Source organism: Carlito syrichta, unplaced genomic scaffold (assembly GCF_000164805.1).
Source record: "Carlito syrichta isolate Samal-C Ts95f unplaced genomic scaffold, Tarsius_syrichta-2.0.1 Scaffold303061, whole genome shotgun sequence".
Lineage (NCBI taxonomy): Eukaryota > Metazoa > Chordata > Mammalia > Primates > Tarsiidae > Carlito > Carlito syrichta.
The window spans coordinates 344421-364813 of NW_007247157.1; the positions used below are offsets into that span (position 1 = coordinate 344421).

The 20393-nt window shown below is 41.6% G+C and overlaps 1 protein-coding gene across 3 annotated transcripts in view; it reads right to left on the reverse strand.

Annotated features, from left to right (window-relative positions):
- TRPC7 (transient receptor potential cation channel subfamily C member 7) overlaps nt 1-20393 on the reverse strand; it is a 152914-nt gene that overhangs the window by 95740 nt on the left and 36781 nt on the right. The window contains exon 3 of one of the 3 annotated variants that reach the window (XM_008057575.1): nt 7514-7696. The exons of the other annotated variants lie outside the window; for them this stretch is intronic. Within the exon in view, the coding sequence (XP_008055766.1) occupies nt 7514-7696 (183 nt within the window). The remainder of the gene's footprint in view (nt 1-7513; nt 7697-20393) is intronic. 3 annotated transcript variants of the gene reach the window in all.

The window sequence follows — 20393 nt, forward strand, 5'->3', positions numbered from 1 at the left end:
ATTATGTAGATTAGAAACTGAGGCCCAGAGTTCCAATAAATTGTCTAAAGTCACATATCAAGTAAGTGAAGAACTTGGGACTTGGACATGGCAGTCTGGCTCTTGGCCACAACAGTATTCTGCTGACCAGCAGGTTCTATTTTTCTTCTGGGAGGTTTTCCAGGCAGAAGAGGGATCATGATTCATATTTACATACATACATGCATATATACTGGGATTATTCCCTCTCTTAAGATTTGTTACTTGAGAAAAACAAAACTTCCTCATGTAAAAGATAGTCCTTCTGAGCCAGGAGATTAATGGATATTGATCATTTTTGCACCATGTGGCCAGGCTGGAGGCATGGAAGTGCTTAGAGGAATCCCCAAAGAGGAGGATGATTGATGCTCTCAACACTGGTGGATTTCAGCAGTGTTTGGCAGCTACCGGGCATCCTGTGGTGCCGTTTGGGGGAGTGCCTGACCAGCCAGACTGTGTTTGTGACAACTCTGATCTTCTTAACTCTGAGCATCTGTTAAAACGATGCCTCAGCAGGAAAACACAGTGGGAGAATGTCTGCTCAGGGCATGTGAGTGTCTGACTGGCCTCTCAGACGTCCTCTAGAAAGCCCCAATGTCCCCAAATTCCCTCTGCTCGCTGGCCTTTTGTGCAGACAGAGGAAATGAAACAGAACCCAGCAGAGGGCATTTTCCTCTCTCCAGTGTTCCTCCCCATGATCGCTGTACTAGAGAGAGGATATCAGCCAGCTGTGCATCTACTGCCGGGCATTGCTCCCTCCCTGAGCACATATTTAGGCCAGAAGGCTCTGTAGGGCTGGAGCAGTGTCCACTGTGTCCGTGAGGCCCCTGCAGGCCAGCAGATAAACTTGTTTAGAGTCACGTATTTAGGAAGCAGAGAACCTAAGTAGTCAGGCCATAACACTACACTACTACCCTGCAAGTTCTATTTTCTTTTCCTAGGAGTTTTTCCATATAGAAAAATGAGCCCATTTAGGGCATGATTATAAAATGTGTACAAGATGGTCCTTTAAGGAAAAGAGAAGGCAAAGGACTTTTGATGAGGCTAGAGGCACTGCCCAACTTCAGTGTGACAGTGATGTGGGTGGAAATGGTCCCCTACCTCCCAACCCTCTAAACTTGCCCTTCTCTCCTTGGTACTCTTCCTTGAGAAGAACCTTCCATGGCGCTGCACCCTGTGGGCATATTTTGTGTACTCCTGGCTCACGTCTATGAAAGTATCCTGAAATGAAGTTGACAGCAGAGAACTGAGGTTTATGGAGGACACTGACTTCAAGTGTTACCATCCTTTTCGGAGATCTTTCATTTTTATTAGACTATTGCCAAAGAATTTAAAATCCCTAGTCTTGGCAGGCCTACCGGACCTGCTGTTCAGCTCCCTCTCCCACCATTTTCTTCATAATTTTTTCCAAATATATTTTTGTTTTTACTTTCTTGAGACTGCCTTCTATCTCAGAGAGAGATTCTGTGCCCTATTTACAAAGAAGTTGAAGGTATTAATAAGAATTTCCTCAACTTTGCTCCTATAGTAATCATTCATGATAGCTGCCAAATAGTTCTGATTTATCTTTTTTCAAACATGCTACAGGATTACACTTCCTTGTCCTTCTTAGGATGAGGTGGGAGGCATGACTAACCCTTTACAATGTGTGGAAAGTGGAAAAAATGTGTGTCACCTCCAAGAGAAAGCATGCAATTGCTGTGCTGAAGTTCCCAGAGCTGAATGTCCCTCTGGCATGCTGGAAACATCTGAGAGGGCGACTGTTCTATCAGCCTGGGTTCCTGAGTGAACTCAGTTCCAAGATAGAAACAAGATGAGCAACAAATTAAAAGCCACATCACCTTTGGATTTATTTGTCAACACAGACTAATAGCCTATCTTGATTAATATGCTCTCCCTTTCCCTCACCAAATATGCTGTATCCTCATCCACCCTTTTTGCCATCCAGCCTTTCACAGAGGAAAAGCTGTCTTTCCAGTAATCCTAATCTTACAACCACTCACTATTAAAGTCCTTCAATGGCTTCCTGTTATTCTTTTTTTTAAAAAAAGGATAACATTCTTAGCATGGTCTATAAGGCTTTGCATGGTCTGGTCCTTGTCTGCTTCTTTAGACTCATCCACATCCCTCCTGAGGCCCAGTTTGGCCACACTCACTTTCAGTTCTGCCTACCCAATGTCTTTTTTCACCACAGGGCCTTTGGACATGCTTTGAACATGTTCATTCTGCCAGAAATGGCCTCTCCACCCCAGAGGTTACCTCTGAAATTCTAGGGTCTAGTTAATTTTTTTCACTTCACTTTTAGAGCAAGAATGAACTCCTCAGTGAGTAAATGAATGAAAATCATAGAGAATATTATTTCCTTAAGATAGCAGTGTGAAGAAAAAGGGTATTATGTTACTGGGAGGGCTATTGAGGTACTCCCCACCATCTGCATTCTTTCTCCCCTGCCCAAAGTCCTACCCCAGGTCTTTATTTCAAGTGAGACTAGAGTTCTGAGTCAGGAATAACCCAGGATGCTTGGCAGAGCCAGGAAGAAGCACCTCGAAGTGTCAGCAACTGGAAAACTTGGGAGGAATGGAGCTGCTTCTTGAGGGGAGTGAATATAGCCTCAGTTGGAATGAAAGATGACTGGCACCATGACCAGAGTCCCCCAGATCTAGCTGCATCCCAGGATGCTAGAACAGGGGGCTACCGGGAAGTCTGAAAGAGGTCACAGCTGTGAATGCTACTTTGCTCAGTTAGTGAAGCACTCAAGGAATCCCCTACGTATTCTCCTGCTCCCCTCACAGAGGCTTCTTCTGTTAGTCATGGGAACATACCCCATCTCACCCACTAGACAGATAAATCTTTGAGAGGGTAAGACTGTGTCTTAGTCACCTTGAGTTTCCTGGCAGGCTGAGCTCAGTGTCTGTAGAGCTTGTAGGTGGTGGCTAAAACAATTTGTCAGATGGAACTAACTACCCTTGTTCACGATACTACACTGCCATCTTGCCTGGTAACCGATATGCATTCTGCAATGGGAGTAATAAATTTGGGGAAAAAATTCATGTATTTTTCTTGTTTTTTCTTTGAGTAGCAGGCCTTTGCCTAGTAATGTCCAAAAGAGGCTCCATTTCTTCCACAGGTGAGGTAAGGTCTCTATCAAAAAGCAGGACTTTCTGAGTCTCTATCTCACTCTCCTTTGGCAAGTGAGGTGATACCCACACAGTTCTCTCTCAGGAAATAGGATGAGGTCAGAGGCACTGGCCCAACACCTGATCCTCAACAAGGCAGGAATCAGGAAGGAGGAGGAGATGATGCAGGGGAAGGAAGGGAAAAGATCATTCCTGTAAACCCAGAGATGAGGAGCAATAGAGGGGAGTGAGGGAGAAATGGGAGTGTGTCTCACATTAGACAAGTTGAATAGAGTGCCAAGGGTTATATCTGGGTGTTTGTGCCTGACCACTGAGCACTGACTGCATGCCATGCCAGGCACTGTGTTTCCTTTATGATCTCCTCAGTGAGTAAATCAATGAAAATCATAGGGAATATTATTTCTTTAATACAACAGCGTGAAGAAACTGAGCCTGGATCCAGCTTGGCCTAAACTGGGATTCAGAGGGCTGGTTGGCCCTTCCAGTTGGTGGGGCTGGAAGCCCCCTAAGCATTTATTTAGAGCTGATTATGCAGTGGGAGAAAAAAGCCTTTGAGAAGGATATTTAGGCATGATTCCCTGGGGACAGAGACTGAGAGAGATGGAGAAGACAGCAAGGTGTCTGTTAGGCAAAATGGCCCTGAAGGGGAAGGCCAAGGTCTGTTTGCAGAGAAGGTTGTGAGCCAAAGCTGGAAAGATCGGGTTTTTTTTTTAGCTGTGAAGCCCAAGCAGATCCCTCTGAGCTTAGGTGTGACTCAGCATGGGGGAGAAGGTCCGATCTTGCTTCTTCATGAGATGATCTTGACTTCTGAAAGCACTGTGGCCTAGATGGGATGGGATGGACTGAAGTGAATAACAGAAATGCCTTGAAGTAATGTGGCATTAACCGCAAGCCCAAGCAATGAGTATGTTCATCGTGCTGCATCTATGCCCATCAGCTGCTGAGGGACAGGTATGTTTGAGGCAAGCATACCTTATCCCATTTGCTTCGTATCATAACCCTATGATGTAGGAATTATTATTCCAACTTGACTGATGAGGAAAGTGAGACACAGAGACTAAGTGACTTGCTCAAATGACCCCATTCATAAATAGTTGGACCCAAGACTGGCCTCAGTGGGCACCCTCTTAGCCACATCTCCAACACTGCCTCCCAAACACCATTGCTAACATTTCAGATGAAACACCCACCTGGGTCATTGGGGTCATTAAGTTACCCTCTTAAGGCAGAAGTAATGGAGAACAACCATATCCTCACAAGGCCTTTGGTATTTTGGGGAGGAATTTTAGGCTCTGTGGGTGGTATCCTTACCCAGAGAGATAGTTCTAGCATTCTCTGATGAGATAACAAAGAACAAGCTAGAGAATGTCTCTGAGGGAAGGGGACCCCTTGAGTCCCAAGGAAGGGGGTAATCACTAACTTACAGCAATGATGCTTTCTTGTGGAGCTGCAAAGGACTCTGGTTTCCAAAGCATTTCCTCTTGTATTGGGTTCTTTTGAAAGTTCACAAAAAACTCTGAAGCAAAAGCTTGTATGTCTATTTTGCAGTGGGGAATGAGGTTCAGAGAGCTTCAGTGACTTGTCCAAGACTGCACAGTTAATGGAATCAGGCTAGAAGTCTGGTCTCTGGACACACATTTCAGGATTTTTTCCCTTTTACCCGGTGCTCCCTTGTGTCACAATGGGGAGACTTGTCTTCACTTAGTGGAGGCTGGGCTATGACCCAGTCAGACGATCAGGCATTAAGGTGATGCCTGAAGTGAGGTAAATATTCAGATGAGAGACACAGTCCAGGTATAGTTCCAGTCACAGAGCAGCATCTATTTCATTCAGATCCAGGCATTTCATAGTCACATATGCTTACTCTAAATTAGAGATCTTAAGGCTGATACATGGGAAACGAGTTTCACTATGAGAAATGAAGTTTTGTAGCCAAGTAGTACTTATTTACCCTTCTATTAGAGAGTGCATAGTAAAGTCTCCGCAATATCTTTGAGCAAACGAATCTGTTTAAGTCAAGGTCTCCAAAATTATTTGAACACAAAACTTCTCCCCCTTTTTTCCCATTTTTATTTTAGAGTCAAGGGGTACACATGAATGTTTGTTACATGGACATATAGTGTAGTGGTGGGTATTGGGCCTCAGGTAGCCTATTCCCCAGATAATAACATTGTACCCCATAGGTAACCCCCCTTTGTTTTTAAGTTAAAACCTATTAGAAGTCCATGGAACTGCCAAAACAAATTAGTTTGCTTTAATCACTGAATTAATAAGTTGATTTTATACCATGTATGTAGAACCTTAGAAATGTTTTATGGTTTTATATTCTAGCCTCGAGGCTCATGAGATTATACATAGATATAGACATAGATATAGCTATAGATATATTGCATATATCTAAGGTATAAAAGGCAAAGTATTTGTAGATAGGCCTTGTTGCTAGTCATTTCATAACTCAAATACTCAGGGTTAGGTTGTTCCCACGCAAGCATGCTCAGGTTCATAAATTAAAAATGAAAGCCCGTTGTAATACTAATAAGAATTTTAAATATTAGGTATTTTTCACTGGAAATTCATGAAGAATAAGTGTCAAGGAGAGCTACATGTCTGTAGCTGTCTCATGATGACATATAAGGTTTGAGGAAATGTATCCTTTGGAGGTTTTTGAAATGAGCAAGTCTGGAATTTTATGTAGGTCATTTATCATCTTCCTACCTATGGATTGCAGCAGACACTTGACATTCATAATGGCCATTTCCTGAGACCTCTATGACCCCCTTAATTGGCAAATACCACTAGACTCAATAACTTCCTTCATGAAATCTTTTTATTTTGACCTAAGCCATCATGTTCATGGAAGCTTTCATTTTTCCTTCTCATTTATCACCAGGACCATTTTGAACTCGGTAATTGGTCATGAGAGGGAATATGTTGCTATGAGGTGAGGGACTAGATTTGAATTTATGTTTCAGAGAAATAGTGAATGCCTGCATGCCAAGAACTGTTGTAATTGTTCATAAATAGCCAAAACTGTGAATGTAAATCTGAAAATTCTAAGCATCTTTTTTTTCCTTTTTTTTTTTTTTTTAAAACATCTTCACCTTCACCTTGTGCAGGAAGACAGGAGGGTAATCTGGCTTGGGGAAGGAAGAAAATGTTTGTAGTTCTGGAAACTCAAGCTCATCTTCACCATTGTCAAACAGTTTCTACAACAGAGTGTGCTTGAACCCCAAGGGCATGAATATCTCAGCAACTTCAGGAAGTGATTGCTTTGGTGACAAGCCTCAGTGACCTCCTGGATTAGGCTCAAAAGTAAGTTCCCCTGAGCAATCCAAGTAGGACTGTACTGTACTTGAAACTGCAACCTGACTCCCCTAGCCCCCAACAACTCTATGCTTTCTAATATTAATCTCTAAGGCCACATTTCTTTAGAGTGTTTTCTTTAGGGTCAGAGTCTTAGGGAAAAGCTATTTTCTTAAAATTTGTGATTATTATTGAAGTAAAAGGGAAGGAAGGTTATTCAAACTTGAAAACTCTCTCTGGATGAATTCCACAGAATAAGTGTGGTTGTTAAAGGCACAAATTAAGATAATCAAGGAAGAAGAGAAATGTCCAGAGGCCAATCTGGGGGCATTAAAGACACCAATCAATTTTTGTCATGTGAAATAACTGAAAAAAATAATATCCCCTGAAGACTGATCAGCTACCTTGCTTACGTGGGAGGCACATTGGTATTTAAATTCATGGATCTTTGGAACTGTCCAGTTTCCATCCGGGTGAATGATGTCATCCAGCAAGAGAGAGGATGCTAAGGAATCCAGAGCACACCAAAAGTGGAAAAAGTGGACTTTTGCTCCTTAGGATCTCTATCTGACCAGCCACGACACTGGTCTAAAGGCCAATAGTGACCATAGTCACTAAAGACACCTTGATGTCTATTGAGGAGGTGGCACTAGATTCCTACTAAGGATTTTTAAGCCTTTGAAGTGAAATTCCTCTAAGCCTCCCTCAACCATGCCCTCTACACCGAAACATTTTCTACACAGCTAGCCACGTTTATTGAGAGGGATCTGTGACGCTGTCTTTGCCAGCAGGCTGGAGGCTAAAGATCTCTTCTGCTCTCCAGGTACAAGACCCACTCATGAACTGACTCTCTCCTGGCTGGAGGCTGGGATGGGAGGGGGTGGTGAGAGGGGATGTGAGCAGCCCTGCAAGACTGACAGGTCCCTGTCTAGAGGGAATTCAGGTGTCATCACAGTCACCTTATGGGAACTAGAATATGCATGAGCACAAAGCGAGGCCAGCAGCCCTGCGAGAAAAGGAGAGGTGGGAAGGCCAGGAAAGGTGGGGAAGCTTACCTTCTTGACTTCGTATTTAATGGCGAGTTTGATCCGGCTCAGACTCGGACGGTGGTGCTCGGACCAGACTTGGAAGTTCACATCACCATTTAAAATCGCCTCCACCTCTTCTGTGTCTCGGCACAGGTCCAGCACGCCCACCACAAAATCCTTGCATTGCATAGATAACTTCCTGTAATCGTTCTAACAGAATAAAGAGAAATCAGGGTGTGTCACACTGAGGCCCACACATCGGCTTGCCCAGCACAGCGGTGTCCATCAGCAACCGTTCGCCAAGTGTGGGCTTACGGAGCACATTGGAAACAAAGGGACTGTGCTGGATCCAGAAGTAGGGCAATTTCTCTTGTCACACAACCTAGAGGACCTAGAGGATATCTTCTCTAAGGCAGTATTTGTCAAGATGTGGTTCGTGGGCCACCTGTATCAGAGTCACATTGAGTGCATGCTAAAGTTGCAGATTCTCAGACCCCACCCAGACTCACTGTCAGAATACTTGGGATTGGGGCCCAGGAATCTCTCTTTTAACTTTGCTGTCTTGGTGATTTGAATGTCTGTCTTGGGCTCTTTCAAGGAAGCAGTTTTCTATGCCCAATTCCGAGTCAATTCTGAGGGAGGAATAATGAGGACATGAACTTTTCAGGATAATGGAATTAGCATCTCACTTATTTACAAACAACCTATAATGGTGACTGCTGCACACAGGAAGATTACTGGGAAGATATGACTGATATGCTAAGCTATGGAAAAAATATGTACCGTGTGCTTTTTTTATGTGCCAGGAAATCTGCTTGTAAATTATAAATTTAAAAATCGATTGTGGTTTGAATCTAGCAGGATCCATTTCTTACTACAAATCCGTTTGTATGGTAAATCATGGCTCCTTAAATTACCTGTCTGTTGAATAAACATTTTTAGCCCTTGACCTTTTGCTGTGGTGATGCTTTCATTTTTTAATGAGTTGCCCCTGGATTTCTCTCTCCCTTTTCCTAGGTATACCTTTCTGAATATCTTTGAGAGGCTGACTTCCTTTCCTAGTGACGTGCCAACTTCTTTCTCTCCCAAACAGACTGCTTACATTCCAGAAAATGATCTAAAATGTAGGACAGAAGAATGTTTCATGTCACCTCATACCAATACTCCCCAAAATATTTTCCCTTCGAGGCCTCCTTGTTGATTTCTTAGTTGAAACGAGTCTATTCAGAAACTACACAAGAACTAAATGTCACTTTCAATGTTAATCAATGTCAACAACCCTCAGACTGGCAAATAGTAGTTGGCAAATAGGAGTGTGGTTTTGCTTTTCCAAAACCCAGATTCCTTAGCAAATAGGTTGGGAGGCTGGCACACTGCAAAAGCTCAGTCATTTTTCTGAGTTAATGATTCAAGTCTCCTTCCAGGACTGCTACATCAAAATGTCACTCTGTATTAGAGAAAGAGGAAAGTAAATGCTTGTTTACTGTGGAAAGGAAAAGGATCAAGAAAATATTTTCTGATGAGAGTGGCTACCCTTCATTTTTATCTATAATTTAGGTAGAAGAAGAGAGTTCCAGAAATTTTGGGTAGAAAAACAACCACTTAGCTTAGGCAGATTGTCAGAGGGAGAAATTCAGGTAAGACACATGGAGTGTTCTAGGTTTTTGGCACCTAGCACAGGGCCAGGTGGCAAGATAAAGAGCTATGCTCTGTCCTCCTCCATCTAACATCCACCCATCCATCATTCTTCCATTTGTCACTGAAAACCTACTATGTAGCTTACAGTGAAAAACTAGCAGTGAACAAGCCAGGTCTCTGAGTAGCGTGAGGGTAGAGGAGGCCGGGGATCCACTTTCAGGCATGCACAAGAGTAATGCTGAGTAATACTTGCTCAGCTTGTCCTGGCTACGATATTCTGCAAAGCACTGATGAGCCAGAGGTGGGAGGCTCAAGGTGCACCAGATTCAGCAACAAGGGCAAGGTGGGTCACCTCGCCACATGGACCCCTTCAACTCTGGCAGTACCTCTGCTGCAACTTGGGTTCCTAAGTATCCATCCCTCACCCTATTAACTTTATTTAACTTCCTGAGAGAAGGGAGGCTCTGAATGTTAATGCCTATTACTTGTAAAACAGACACTGCCCTGATGGCTGGAGCAGACCTCATCTCTTGGTGGAAACTCCTGCTTAGGGTTGAAGGCATGGATGGGCACAGGGAAGGAAGTGGAAAGGGCTTGACCCAGCTTGCCCAGACTTCTTGAGCTAAGAGCAAGTCAGGCTATATTGCCTAGAGCCTCCACAGATGTCTTAGTTCAGCACAGTTCAAAACAGAAGTTGCCTCTTCATTAGAGATGGTCACTTTCCTGAGCTCTTTCAGCCAGCCAGTCAGCCTGCCATCTAAAGGGTAGACACCAGAGCAGCCAGAGCAGGTAATTTGCATTTTGCCTTCTGTGTTAAGACACTCAGGCTGGAAAGCAATACGCCTTTTTGTGTCTGAAGATGGCTGGAGGGGATAGAGAGAACCCAGGGTTCCAGGGAGGAGATGACATGGACATGGATGGTACCAGAGAGGGCCAAAGGTGAATATCTCTGGGGAATCATGATGACGATTATATATTGGGTGCGCTCTGAGTTCAGTGAGCCTTCCAAGACACACTTCTCATTGTAGTTGAAAGTAGATGAGATACATATCCAAGACTTCACAGGTGCCCTTTACAAATTTTAATATTTCTGAGTATCAAAGTCTGTCAGTTCTAATAGGCAACAGGTGCACTACCTGCATCATAGCTAAGAGAGTGAACGACTGGGTTTGGGTTGAGAATAAGGTCATTGGAAAGGGGGCTATTGAGAAAGAGAGGGTAATATGAGTGTCATCTCTCAAGATTTTGAAACCACCAAGAATAACAACAAGAATAATAACTTACATCATCTCACTCAATACTTATAAAAACCCCATGGGAGGACTATTGCCATTTTCAACTTACAGATGAGGAAATGAAGACTCAGAGAGATAAAGCAGCAGGTCAAATCCACTCTCTTCCTGATATTTGTCCCTGATCTCTGGGTCACCCTCTCTCCTTTCTTGGAGTTTTAGTTCCTATCTCACTGTCATTCTCCCAACATTACTGCTTCTATTATTCTTGGTGGCTTCAAAATCTTGGGAGATGACACTCATATTACCCTTTCTTTTTCAACAGCCCCTTTTCCACTGACCTCATTCTCAACCTAAACTCAACCATTTACTTTCTTAGCTATTCTCAATAATTAAGTTATTTCCAACAACTGCAGATCCTTCATGACCCCAACTTCAAGTCTCCCTCCCTCTATGTATCCAGATCGCTCCTTCTGGGATCCCAAGTTCAGCAATCTTTTGATTCCACCAGTCCTCTTAGTGCACTTGTGTGGTTTACTCTCTCACTTTCCTAAACAAGATTTCATACCTTCTCCTCTTTTCAGTCTTCTAACATCCCCTTCTCCTCCTAACTCTCAGATGAGGCTTTGTTTCCTATTTTATCAAAAAAAATAGAAATCATCAGAAGAGAAGATCCACGAGCTCACACTATCATGTATACCTGTCTACGTGCATCTGTGCTCCTGCACTCTCTGTTCTCTCTTCTTGCTATGGATGAACTGTCTCTGCTCCTCTCTACTGCCAACCCCTCCACTCATATGCTGGGTATCAGCCTCTTTCATCTACTCAAGGACACGGTTTTGCAATCTTCCTTTCTCTCTCCTGCATTGTCAATTTTTCCTTTTCCCTACTGGCTCATCATACAAACGTGCTATTATTTCTATTGTTTTAAAAATAAACTTCCCATGACCCCACTTCTCCTTTCAATTGCTACACCAATTTTCTAGCAAAACTCCACAATAGAGTTGTCTACACTCATTGTTTCCAGTTGCCCTCTTTACTCCCTTTCTTGTCCCATTCAATAAGGTTTCACTCCTACTGACTCCACTGTGACTGTTCTTGCCAGAGTTATTGATGACTTTCATGTTGCTTAATTCAAGATTGGTTCTCAGTTCTCATCTCATATGACCCGTCAAGGGCTTTGACACAGGTGATTAATTTTCCTCCTTGATACACATTCATCACTTCACTTCCAGAATAACATACTCTTCTGTGCTTATCTTTTTCCTAAGTGATTACTTTTTGTATTCTTTGCTGATTCATTTTCATCTGTCTTACATATTAATTTTAGAATTCCCTAAAGACATGTCCAATCCTTGGAATTCGTCTTTTATGTAGCTATACTCATTACCTTATTGATCTTATCTAACATCATGGCTTTCATTACCACCCCTATGCTGATGAAGCTAAAATGTATATCTTTCACCTAGCCTTCTCCCCCGAATTCAAGGCTCCTCTATCCAGTTGCCAGCTAGATATCTCCACCCAGATGTCTAGTAGGCATTTTAAACTTTACAAGACTAACTCTGGCTCCAGTCTTCTCCACCTTATTGAGTCTTCCCCATTCTTTCAGTTGTTTCAGTTAAAAATTTTTGAATTATGGCTTTATCCTTGATTCCTATCTTCCTTTTATAACCCACATATAATTTGGTAACAAATCCTGCCAGGTCTACTTGACAAATCTATCCATACTCTGACCTTTTTTCATCAATTTCACTATTTCTACCAAATCCTGTTTCTTTCTCTCTCCAAATTCTGTTGCTTCCTGGTGAGCAGCATGTCTCTTTCTACTTGGCATACTTTAAAAACAAGAGGCTCAATTGGGGCTGACTCTCAACTCACATGAGAAAACAGAAGGTGGGTAGGCCTATGAATATTTGAATCCCCCACAGATTCTATTGCATAGTAAAGTATGCAGGTTTTGAAATCAGAAAGACCTGGAGTTTGAACTCCTGTTTTACTACTTGCCAGCAAAACTGAGATATTGAGTAAGCCATTTAATACTTTTGCATCTCAGTTTTCCATCTGTACTAATATACATATCATATAGTCATTGGGATAATTCAATACCAAAATAGTGCTAAATGCTTATAGTTAATAATAAAAAACAAATAAAAAACAAAAAGCTAAGTACTTAAGAATTAATAATACCAACAAAGTTTGTAAATGACAATTTTTATTAATGTTGCCACTTCATTTTGATCACTGATTTCAAACTTCTGATCTCCTGCCCTTGTAATTTTTAATTACTGGAGTGGGAGCAAGACTGACCCATGGGTAGAAGAACAAAAAAATCCTGGACCGGGCGCAGTGGTTCAAGCCAGTAATCCCAACACTTTGGGAGGCCAAGGAGACAGGATTGCCTGAGCCCAAGGGTTCTAGACGAGCCTGGGCAACATGGTGAGACCTTGTCTCCACATTAAATCAAAAAAATTTAGCCAGGTGTGGTAGTGCGTGCTTATAGTTCCAACTACCTGAAAGGCTGAGGCAGAAGGATCTCCAGAGCCCAGCAGGTTGACGCTGGGGTGGCTGTGAGCATGCCACTGCACTCCAGCCTGGGTGATGGAGTGAGACTCCGACTCAAAAATAATAATAATAATAATAAACTGAATAAACCCTTGATTCTTCTCTCTCTCTCCCTCTTGAACTCCAGATCAAACCCACGTATCAAGAATATACCCTGAATCTGTCTACTTCTCTTCATCTCTGATGATCATACTGTTCCTTTCCATGTCAGGTTGTCAGCACTGAACTGAATGAAATCTATAATCTTGCCAGTCTCCAAATCAATTTGAATGGTGTTGTTCACCTTACTGAGGCCCTCAGGGGACTGGATAGTATGAACACCGTGGCCCATTGAATGAAGAATTCCTTTTGTGCCCACAAAGATCTTTTTCACTTTGCACAACTTACATTTGACCCCTCGCAAGTAATACAATGAACAGAAAAGCAACCTTTGGTGCCAGGGGTCAGATGAAAGTTCTCTCTGGTCTTGTCAATGCTGATGACACTTGTAGAAACCAGTAGTGTAGGTTACAGGAGTGTAGACCTTGCCATCCATCTCGCTGAACTTCTCTGTGTAGGTCTTCTTTACTTTATCACTTTTTAGAACACACTCAACTCTGTTCTTTAAAAAAGTGATGGGCGGGGGGTAGTCATTCTTAGCTTGTTGAGATGAGTGCATAGATGAATGGTAAAAACATTAGTCAGTTTGCCCTGCATTCAGTGTCCTGGAACTGCTGCATGCTGATCAATACTTCTTGGGAACACAAACTGTGGCTGTGCTAGGCATAGAGAGAGATCCTAGAGGTCTAGCTTTTCCAGAATGTCTTATAAATGGAATTATAGAATATATAACCTTTTGAGACTAGATTCTTTCCTTCAGTCTATTTGCTTTGGGATTCATTCATGTTGTTGCCTGTATCAAGTCAACTTCTATTTCACATCCACTGTAAGGATGTAACAGCTTGCTTATACATTCACTCATTGAAAGACATTTGGTTGTTCTCAGTTTTTGGCAATTAAGAATAAAGCAGCTACAAATATTCATGTACAAATTTTTGTGTGAACAGAAGTTTTAAAAAAAAATTTCCTTAGGATAAATGCTTAGGAGTGGGATTGCTGAGGATATGGTAAGTGCATGTTTAACTTTATAAGAAACTGCCTGCCAATCTATTTCTGGAATGGCTCTACCATTTTACATTCCACCAGCAAATTATGAGCATTCCAGCACTCTATATTCTTACCAGCACTTGGTACTGTCAATTGCTTGCCCTTCCTTCCCTCCCTCCCTCTCTCTTCTTTCTTTCTTTCTTTCTTTCTTTCTTTCTTTCTTTCTTTCTTTCTTTCTTTCTTTCTTTTTCTTTCTTTCTGTCCTTCCTTCCTTCCTTCCTCCCTCCCTCCCTCCCTCCCTCCCTTATTACTTTGCAACCTTTGTGATTATGTTATTACAATATTAATATGAACGTTTAGGCAAGACAGGAGGACTTTCTAGAATCAGTTTTTTGTTTCTTGGTTTCTGTAAGCAGAGACAGGGTCTTGCTATGTTGCCCAGGCTGGTCTTGAACTCCTGGGTTCAAGAGATCCTCTTGCCTCAGTCTCCTGAGTAGCAGGAATTACAGGTGTACACCACCATGTCCTGCATGTTGATTTCTTTTCTGTGCTGTGGTATCTCATTTTGATTTTACCTTACATTTCCTTATGGCTAATGATGTTGAACATCTTTCCCCATGCCTATTTGTCATCTTTGTATCCTCTTTGATGAAGTATACTCAAATCCTTTATCCATTAAAAAAGCACTGAACTATTTCCTTGTTACTGAGTTTTGAGAGGTCTTTCAAATTCATTTTTAAGAGATAAGGTTTGTAAATATTTCTCTTAGTCTGTGGCTTATCTTCTCATTCTTTTAACAGTATCTTTCAAAGAGCAAACATTTTTAATTTTGGTGAAGTCCAATTTATCATTTTTTCTTTTATGGCTATGCTTTTGATGTCACTACTAAGAAATCTTTTCTTAATACAAGGTCTTAAGTGTGTCTGCTTATGTTTTCCTTAAGAAGTTTTATAATTTAGGTTTTATATTTAGGTTTATGACCTGCTTTGTGTTAATATTTTTTTTTTTGAGTTTTGGTCTCAATGTTGCCTACTGCAACTGTTGAAGTCCAGTGGCATGATCACAGCTCACCACAGCCTCGATATTTTAGACTCAGAGGATCCTTCCTTTGCAGCTTCCCAAGTAACTGTGAGTACAGGCATGCACCATCACGTCTGGCTAATTACTTTATTTTATTTTTTTTAGAGATGAAAGCTTACCATGTTGCCTAGGCTAATCTTGAACTCCTGGGCTCAAGTAATCCTCCTGCCTCAACCTCCCAACGTGCTGGGATTACAGGTATTAGCTACTGTTTCTGGTCCTGTTTTGTGTTAATTTTTGTATAAGGTATGAGGTATAGGTTGAATAACCTTTTATTGCACAGGATGTCCATTTGTTGTAGCCTCAATTGTTGAAAAAAAATGACTCTTTCTCTATTGAGTTGCTTTCACACAATTGTCAAAAATTACTGACCCTATTTATATGAGTCTATTTCTGTGCTCTCTGCTGTTTCATCAGTCTATATGCACATCTTTTCACAAATACTGTCTATATTTTTGTAGTCTTATATTGTCTTAAAACGAGGTACTTTGAACCTTTCAACTTTGCTCTTCCTTTTTAATTTGTCTCGGCTTTTCTCATCCCTTCCCTGTCATATAAATTTAACAATAAGCTTGTTTATATCTGTAAGAAATTTTGCTGAGATTTTTATTGAAATTGTGTTAAATAGGTCAGTTTAGAAAGAATTGACATCTTAACTATTGAATGCTTCAAACCATGAACATAGTCTATATCTTCACTTATTTCAGTGTTCTTTCTTTCATTAGTGTTTTATAGTTTTCAACACACAGATTCTACATATGTTTTATAAAATGTATGTCTCAATATTTCACTTTCTTAGCTGTTGGAAATATTTTTTTTTAATTTTCTTTTTAATTGTCCATTATTGCACATAGAAATAGGATTGGTTTTTGTGTGTTGTCCTTATATCCTCTGACCTTGCTAAGCTTACCTATTGCTGCTTTGTAGATTTCTTAGGATTTTCTAGACAGACAAGCATATTGTCTGAAAATATGGATTATTGACCTTGAATAAACCCCTACCTCAAATGCATTTATTAAGATGATAATAAGATGCTCAGAAGCATGCTTATACATTGGATTGAGGATTTATAAAGTATTATCTCTAGGAGCATAATGTTGCCAACAATTTTTTGCTGACTTTTAATCCAAAATTATTGGCTCAGAGCTTTTTAAGTAGTCAGTACATTGAACAGTTTTGTAGAATATTTATCTAGTATTTATTTATTTTCTCGGTTCAACATTGATGTTAACTAAAATTCTTTAGCCAAGAATTTCTTCCCTTTCCTTTTGGTCCATAAATCATAAAAGTTCTCAGTTAGCCAAGAATTTCTTCCCTTTCCTTTTGGTCCATAAATCATAAAAGTTCATTTATTACTGAGGTGAATTTCTGGTCTTAATGTGGAGGATGGCCCCAAACAATCTATCAAGATATACTGATACCTTGAACTTTTGGTGCTGAGGCTATTGTTTTGACAAAACAGGAATTTCAGGATATTATATAGTTTGCTTGACTTTGGTTTAAAAGACCAACCCTCCAACTTTTTAAAAGCTGTTGACAAACTTAAATTAGAAGAGAAAGAGAAGCTCATTAGCCTGATTGGTCAAAAGTTCAATGAATTTTTCAGACTGATGCTGTGGAGACACCCACATAATACAGAATAATGAACACTTAAAAAGAGTGGGAGCTTCAAATCCACACCCACCAAATCCAACCAGTTATGGGGAAGGAATGTTTATCAAAAACTCCAACTGAAATCCAAGTGAAGATAAATAAGCAGAAGTGTGCATGCTGTAAACCTGGGAGAAGTTTCTGCTTTTGACATTTAGGCTGAGTTTGCTTAAGAAAGAGTTGAACCTACAGTTTACAAGAAAAGTGTTTAAAACACTTTAATATTTCATTAGATGAGCACAACTTTCCGGTAGAGCTGATAATATCATCCTTAAATAAGAAACCTGAGAGTTGACTATTGGATTTAGCAAATTGGAAGTCATTGGTCACCTTGACTGGAGCAGTGCTGAGAGAGTAAAGGGTGTAACTGAAAGGCTTAAGAGAAGTGTTGGAGCCAGTGACATAGACAGCTCTTTTGAGGAGTTTTATTGCAAAAAAAAAAAGAAAGCAGAGAAATCGATAAGCTGATGTAAGAAGTATGATCAAAATAAGCTTTCTTCCTCTCTCCCTCCATTCCTCTCTGCCTCCCTCCCTTGAGAAACCATGATATTTTCTATGCAATGGAAATTTTACAGTAGATAATTACGCTGCCATTGTCTATATTATATCAGTAGATTACTATACTAATCCAGTAGTTCAGTAGCATATATGAGAGAGGATTGGATGGATAGGTAGAGGAATAAATTTACACAGAATCACATATGATTTATCTACAATAACAGGAGGGAAGGGCAGATGTGGTGAGGATGCTTGTAGATGGATGCACTGATTGTGGGAATCTGTGGACATTTTCTTCCTGTTGTTTTATTTTCGTCTATGAAATAGAAATTCAAAATTATCAGTTAAAAGTAAGAATAGGAGCCGGGCTCGGTGGGTCAGCCTGTAATCCCGCGCCTTGGGAGGCTGAGGTGAGTGGATTGCCTGAGCCCGTGGGTTTGAGACCCACCTGGGCAACCTGGTGAGACCTCATCTCTACAATAAATAAAAAATTAGCCGGGTATGGTAGCGCACGCCTGTAGTTCCAGCTACTGGAAGGCTGAGGCAGCAGGATCACTGGCGACCAGCAGGTCGAGGCTGCGGTGGCCGGGAGCGGCCACTGCACTCCAGTCTGGGCGACAGAGTGAGACTCCAACTCAAAAACAACAACAACAACAACAACAACAAAAGTAAGAATAGGGAAAGAGGTGGCGGAAGTTTGGGGAGAGGGGGTTTGAAATAGTTTTTTTTTAAATATAAGAATGAATGAATTGGGGTAACAAGTCATGATTGCTGGAGAACAGTAAGAGCCCACTTGAGGTTCATGGCCATAAATTTAAAATGAGGCCACCAATGTGTTGTTTTTCTTCTAACCACACTCACTTTCCTAGATGCCAACATGGAGGATAGATTTTACCATGGTTGTATTTTTAGCTAATCAAGAGAGAGGCAGAGGAACTGAGCTGTATGTGAGGGAGTGATTAAAGTGATAGTCCATGGTATTGAAGCTGGTATGAGGGAAGACAGGTCTTTGACAGAGAGAGAGAAAGGGAAAAGATAGATCAGTGAGCTGGAGGTCCTGAAGAAAGGAGAAAGATTGACATGAAAGAGTCCAGGGAGGTGGAAAATTGGAACTGGGAATTGGAGAGTATGATATGCAATGCTTAGATGATGAACAGTTTGGATTTATTGATCATGGTAAGTGTAGGCTCATGTTGATTAAGGTAGGGTGGAGGATAAGACCACAAGAGGAGAAAAGTCTATAAAACTGAGTCATGGTGTTAGAAAGATGAGCTGTGTATGCATTGAAGGACCAAGAATTTAACCAGCAAGAACCAAAACCATGACAGAGAATGACTCCAACAATGAGGGATAATGAGTGACATAATCTGATGAAATCTGATTCAAAGGTAAGTGTTCTTAGGGAGAAGAGAAGAAAGTGTCAAGGAACGGCAAGGGGGATGGTCATCCCATCTCTAAACCCAGAGCTCCAAAGACTGTGGGAGTAGAACCAGCCCCACTTGAGAGGGCAGCAGGGGAAGCTGTATCCTTGGGGGAGCTAGTCCTTAGAGAGAGCAAGAGGTTGACAGCCGTCAGAGGAGAGAACAATGCCTGGAAGCTTCACTGAGGAGGAAATGTGACTTTCAGAAGGTGAAGTGAGAGGATATCTAGAGAAGAAGAAAAGGGGGCGATGAAGATGAAGTGGGGGAGGTGGGATATGAGAGTCTTCTGGAGAATGGAGTGCAGGTTCTGAGGGGTGACCTAGGAGACTGTGGCTTCCTTTGCTTTTTTTTTTTTTTTTAGTCAGAGTATTATTCATGCCCAGACTGGAATGCAATGGCACAATCATAGCTCACTGCAGCCTCACACTTCTGGGTTCCAGAGATCCTGCCACCTCAACCTCCCAAAGTGCTGGGGTTACAGCAGTGAGCCATCATGCCTAGTTAGTTCTTTAACTCTTAGTAGAGAAGCCTCCTGGTCTCAAGTAATCCTCCCACATTGGCCTCCTAAAATGCTGGGATTATAAGCATGAGCTACCATGCCCAGCCAAGACAGTGGCTTCTTTTGGTGAAGACATACAGAGGGATCAAAATGTGCAATTCCTTTGTGAAATTCACTGAGGCGAGGCAGGGGAGCACACAGCACGATGCTGGGCATGCAGGCCACATTCCACACTTTTCAACTAACACAGGGCTTGGGAGCTGCAGTCCGCCCTAGTGTTCATCCTCCACTTGACTGATGGGTAGGAAAGCTTCAAATATTAAGATATAGCACACATTGCTGAATTCTTATTAATGATAACTGCAGTCACTGAAATAATTAATGGATGTGAAACTCTGGGTAAGAACCCAAGCCTGGTGCTCATGATAGCAGATGAAAATGGAAAGGTTTAGCAATCCATGTTTTGGCTTTCATGCACACAATTATTTGTTTCATTAACCTTCACTATATCAATAAACTCATGCTCTAAAGGATCATCAAGGCAAATATCCTTTGGCATTTAATCTCCATTTAGGAGCACACATTCAAGGAAGGCGGTTTGCATTTAGTACATGAGGCAGTCTGCAGTTTCCTGCTTCAGCTTTCTCAGGGGGATTTGGGCAACTCCTGGGTCATCAGTGCCCAGGCTTCTCCCCCAAAGGAGTGAGGCTGGTCTTTGTCTCAGTGAGTCTCTGATTCTGCCACTGGTTACCCACTGCTCCTCTGACTTTATTCGCTCCCTGTAGGTAGCCCTCCTTTATCAATCCCAAACATACTCACTGCATTTTCCAAAGGAGTCTGTGGGTGCTAGTGTTTCAGCATTGGGGAAAGATGGTTGTATGCGTGTCGTTGGTGATCTTAGCATTTTTCATCACAGGCCTGATCAGTCTTTACATGAGAAGGATGACTGGGTGGTTAGTGCTTGGGTTCAGATCCTAGTGTGCCGCATGGTGGCTATGTGATTTTGAGTGTATGACTTAATCTTTCTGTGTGCTTTGGGGGAATGATAATGCCTTCTACTTTATAGTTTGCTATACTTTATAAGCAAACTGAAAAAGATAATTCATACAAATTGTTTTACACAATATGTGACAAGTATTGGCCAATGTGATGATGACCTATGCAGGGGTCCTCAAACTTTTAAAACAGGGGGCCAGTTCACTGTCCCTCAGACCATTGGAGGGGCGGACTATAGTTTT